Raw genomic sequence first — 5,406 nt, forward strand, 5'->3', positions numbered from 1 at the left:
AAAGTCTCCCCATTTTATTTTTTTTTGGTACGAAAAATCTCCCCATTTGAAGTCCAAAAAATTGGATGGGCCAAATGGGCTTGCAAATTTTAAGGGGCCTGTCTACAATTTCCCTCATCTAGATTTTAACGGGCCTGTCTACCATTTTCCTCCTCTAGATTTTGAATTTTGAATGCTTTATTATTTTTTGTTTTTTTTGGAGTTGTGTGGGGGGGGGGGGGGGTTAGTATTGGATTTTGAATTCTAGGACCTACCATTGGCAAATTGGCCCAATTTTGTTTATGGGCCCTTCTCCTTTGACTGATCTTTTGAAATGTCCATTCCATGTCCAATATGAGGTCCAAGTATTCAAATGTGAGGAACTAAGGATTCTTTTTTCCATCCAAAAACGCAAAAAAAAAAAGGGAAGTCTAATTTAAGGGTGTCAGATGAGAATGGAAACTGAAAATCAAAACCGAAATTGGTCGTTTAAAATCGAATCAAATCAAATTGAGATAAATTGGTTTAATTTTGGTTTCAAAATTTAGAATCTCTTTTTGGTTCAGCTCAGTTTCGATTTTAGGGCTGAAACCAATCAAATCGAATCAAATTACCAATTTTCGAACCACGAATCGAACGAATTTTTTCAATTTTTATGTTTCTATTAATGTAAATGTTAAATTCTATTTCTTTTTAATGTTTTGAGAAAATTTGGGGATTATGACCTTAACAAACACCTTAAGCTGCAGAAGAGAATAAGAGAGATTGTTTCTCCATTTTTTTTAATCTTAATTTGCAAGGTGTAGCTTCACGTATATTCCACGGGAGATTAACAGCGTGACTGACTCCTTGGCTAGGAGGACTTTGTCGTTAACATGCACAACTGATTAGCCCATTTTCACTCCATAGCTGCGTGAGATGTGTCATTCTTCGCTACCGTGAGCTTTGCATGCCTTTTTCTTAATAAAGACTTGTTTACCAAAAAAAATTCTTATCTTGCAAGGGACTCTAAATCATTATCATTTTAAATTCTTAATATCTCACTATAATATAATAAAGGCCACTTATAATGGGGACATTAGTACGTAAGCAAAGAAAGTGATGAATTCTTAGTTTTTGACAAAAGAACAAGGAGAAACAAGTCTTTTTTTCTTTTTGGGTGCCAAGGTAGAAGGGCCACTATATACAAGACCCATCGAGGGCCACAACAAAGACCCACACAAGAGGACCAACAAGGGGCCCAATAAGTCCACTTATTCAAACTACAACTACTACTGCTGCTACTTCTAATTACTATATAGAAGGATGGGGTAATTTCCTTTTTTTTTAAAGATCGAGTTTCCCTCCACCCACGGTGAACGGGATCCCATTGATCGTGGGTCAGGAGAGGGTGGGAGAAGGCATCATGAGGGTCTTTTGGGAAAATATTAAAACCCTATTGGGGTTTGTGAACCCTAGGATGGTGGATGAATCGTCCTCTATGGATGGAGGAAAACTTTGTCCTTTTAAAAAACATCACATACTTATATAACTAAGCCAAATAAAGGAAAGTCTAATTGAAACTAAGTCTAATTTGTTTGCATTCGTTTTCCAAGCAAGATAGTTGGCTAGAAGATTCCTCTCTCCACTAAAGTTAGGTAGTTCAGGTACGACAAAAATAGGGGTATAGATACATGCGGTATTACATGGATTAGACGTCAATAATACTTTTTGGGGTTTAGTCCCATATTGAGTGTGTGCGTGTGGTGTGTGTTGTGTATATCCACCATTCCACAGTCCTAAAAGTTGGTTAACCTTTTGGGATTGGTGTGTGGTTTGTGTGATTACACACACTTTCATCAAAAAAAAAAAAAACAAGGACTGATGTTCTTTATGTCGCAACGCAGCCTACACCCAGACACATGGGCCTGCCATTTAGGGGGCAGGGTGGTCATTTTGTCCACCCCCATGTGTCTGGGCATAACCGGCGCTCCTAGCACAGAGAACATTTGTCCAAAAAAAAAATATGGTTCTTTTGGAAAAATCATTACGTAAAGATATGGTCATATATTCACTATGTAATAGCCATGTACATCGCCCAATAAACACAATAATAATAGCATGTATTATGATTTTTTTTTTTCCACAAGGAAGCCTCACAACTTAAACAACCGCAATATAATTGTTGAATACTTAATGAGATTTTCTTGACACCCCTCACGGTGTCAAATAATTTGTAACCCTACTTTTTTTCCCTTTTAATATTTCACTTATTTTTTTTCTTCAATGAGGGTAATATTGTTTTTCCACATACATACTTGAAATATGTGTATAAGATTATTATAAAATGTATCAATGTATCAATGACGTACGGATCTTTATCCCCTCAATTTCCTCAATTCCATCTAATAGGGGGCGAAAATGACCACCCTACCCCCTATCTGAACATACTGCCTGGGTGGGATCCACCTCCCTCTATTAGAGGGAATTGAGGAAATTGACAAGCAGACAAATTGAGGTGATAAATTTCCGTATTTATAAGAATATTATATTGATATAAAACTCCCTAACACTTAGAAAGTTTCTCTTCACTATGGGTGAAAAGTACAGCCATCAATGGGTGTAAATGTTTACCTCTGGCAACAAGGTAGGCCTCCTATAGTACAAAGTCAATAATACCCTTGTACTATTTCCCGATACCTTCCTAACACCATCCGAAGACCTCGGTCAAGGGAGAGGGCTGAAGGAAAACTGGTCCCTTTTGTTGGTTTTATACTTATTTTGTGTTGAGACTGAACAACTCTTCATCATAGGAGGCTACATCAAATAAACCTGTGTTGGTTCCATGAAGGCCTTTAAGACTACATAAAGCTTGTCTGATGAGCCCATGATCAGGATCACTCTTAAATGCATAAAATGCCTCTTTCACATAATAGAATTGATGGGAATGGCATGGCTCGATCGGTGAAGGTCTCTATCATTCCAGACACCTAGTTCTGTTGTAAAGAGCCAAGTTGCTCCACCAAAGTACTTACTTTTAAGGGATACCCTTTTAATCCAATTAATTTTCTCAGCTACCCATTAGTCCTAAATTAAACTTTTAGCTCAAGGTAAGGTTGCTGCTAAAAGATCGATCACGACTTGGGTTTGGCTCCATTTTTTATTCATTCTTATTATTATGGGGCAGATTCTATTGGGTCTGTGTTGGGCTTTAAAGGTTAATTCATGTCAAGTGTCATCTCTTCTCTTCCTAAATTAGTGATCCCTTGACTGATGCGAATAAATCAAGCAGCAGAGATGACACTTTGAGCGGTCCTCCACCTATCCGCTTAGTAGAACCAACATCCGAAGGTTTCCTCTGTTAACTTCCTTCTGTGAATTCTCTCTCCTATGTCCGATCACCCTGGGGAGGTGCCGACACCTCCCAGGGAACCCCCTGATCATAGGCCTTGGTCCTCCCTTTTCTCTAACCTTAGCCCCTTATCTCGTGATGGCTTTCCCCTCCACTTTGTTCGTCCTACCATCATCGATGGCTCCAAAGCAGCCCACTATGAAGCTGATCTTCTCTATCTTGAAGCTAAGAAATGGGGTAACTGCCTAGTTGGGCATTTTTTGGGTTCTCGACCCCCATTCCCTCTTGTCAAAGCTTCCCTTTCGAAGCAATGGAAAACAAGAGTGGTTTTGAAACCTTCCTTCTAGACAATGGAGTTTTCATCTTCAAGCTTGCTGATGTAGAAGACAAACGCAGAGTTCTGGATGAAGGCCCTTGGAATGTTGGAAGAAAACCTCTTTTCCTCCGCCAATGGAATCGCTACCTCCAACCGCATCGCCTCGACCTTAGCTCGCTCCCTCTCTGGGTCTCCCTCCTTGGGCTCCCTTTGCATTTTTGGTGTGAGGAGGGCCTTAGCGTGATTGGCTCGGTCCTTGGAAACCCTCTCTATTCCGATGGCAGAACCAAACTCCAGGATCGTCTCGCCTTCGCCAAAATTTGTGTGGAAGTTTCGGCGGATGCTCCCTTGCCAGCTTCCATCCTCGTTGTTGATGATGAAGGGTTCTCCTTCAACCAGGCTGTACATTACGAATGGACCCCTCCTCAGTGTTTATCCTGCAAGTTGTTTGGCCATTCGATCGAAAAATGCCCTGCTGCTGGGCGTGGCGCCTCCGCTAAAGATCCCTCTGCAGGAGCTGTCTCCTCTGTTCCGCCTTCTTCTAGTGAGAATCCCATCCATGCCTTGGATCTCTGCCCCAGCGGTACCTCAGCCGAGGTTCCTGGTTCGATAATCATTCCTCCTGCTGTGACGGTTTGTAGTCACAACGTAGTGGATGGGGAAGGAACCGAGTCCACAGTCGTCCCTGTTGTGACCGGAGTAGCGTGCCCCATAATCGCGGCTCCAGTTCTCCTTGTTGCTACCGGAGTAGATGTCCCAGCCTCTTCTCCGCTTGCTGCTGCTCTCCCCACCCTCCACCGTGGTCAGGGAAGAGGCAGCCGCCGTAGACCTCGTCGGAAAGGTCTCCCTGCTTCGCCTTCTCCTCGCCGGCCTTCTCTCTCTGCTCTAGTGGACCCCCCTGCAACTGCAGGGTCAACAGAGACGGAACAGGTTCTCTGCGATGATGTCGCCTCCTCCCTCGAGGCGCTGACCTCCTCTCTGCCTGCGGGTCATGTAGCCCCTGTTGAATCTGCCATCCCTTCTGTCTCTATTGAGTCTGTCGCCCCCTTGCAGATTTCCCCTTTGCCTCTCGGTATCTCTGCCTTCCTCAAATCGTTGCCTAAGGGATTTTTATCCCCTAGGCCCTCTCTCTCCTCGATCTCTCCTCCTACCGATGTGGTCCCCCTCCCAATAGACGTTGTCCCCCGTGCAATCGATGTGGTCCCCACTGTGATGGATTCATCCCTCAATTCTGATTCAAGAATTTCCAATTTATGTGGTCAGCCTATTGACCCGGGTTAGTTGGCCCTCTTTGAGCGGGGTTTGGCTATTCGGTTTTGGTTGGACTGGAGCTTGTTTTTTGGTGCGCTTTTGGTTGGGCTTCCGCCTTTGTATTGTCTTGCCTTTTGGTAAGGCTTAGGATTCCTTGGCTTGTATCTCCCCCCCCCCCCCCTTTTCTTTCCCTTTTGGTAATTGAATTATTATTTCATCCAAAAAAAAAGAACCAACATCCGACACTTAGGAGCTGTTTAATGCTCTTTGTTCTTTTAGTAGCACTGCAACATCTGGCAGGTTATCATCCACTTCAGTTATTGTCTCACCCTCTTCGCTAGGGGTGCAAGTTTGGCCCTGTCGACCTGAATCCGCCCTGAGCCCGAACAAGGCCTGGGCTGAGATATTTGGCTCTAAGGGCATGTCAGGGCTGGAAATTTCTAGCCCTGAGTCAAGGTCGGGTCAGGTTAGAGTTGAGGTCTCAAACTAAGCTTGGCCGGGCCCGGCTCGATCCTGATTTAAGTTATAC

The 5,406-nt window shown here is 43.3% G+C and overlaps 1 protein-coding gene across 1 annotated transcript; it reads left to right on the forward strand.

Moving 5' to 3' along the window:
- The first annotated feature begins 3,620 nt into the window (after nucleotides 1-3,620).
- LOC122663097 lies at nucleotides 3,621-4,907 on the forward strand. The gene has a single exon (XM_043858801.1). It carries the CDS (start codon nucleotides 3,621-3,623, stop codon nucleotides 4,905-4,907), a length of 1,287 nt encoding a protein of 428 aa, XP_043714736.1.
- The last annotated feature ends 499 nt before the right edge of the window (nucleotides 4,908-5,406 follow it).

Source organism: Telopea speciosissima, chromosome 5 (assembly GCF_018873765.1).
Source record: "Telopea speciosissima isolate NSW1024214 ecotype Mountain lineage chromosome 5, Tspe_v1, whole genome shotgun sequence".
NCBI classification, from domain to species: Eukaryota; Viridiplantae; Streptophyta; class Magnoliopsida; order Proteales; family Proteaceae; genus Telopea; species Telopea speciosissima.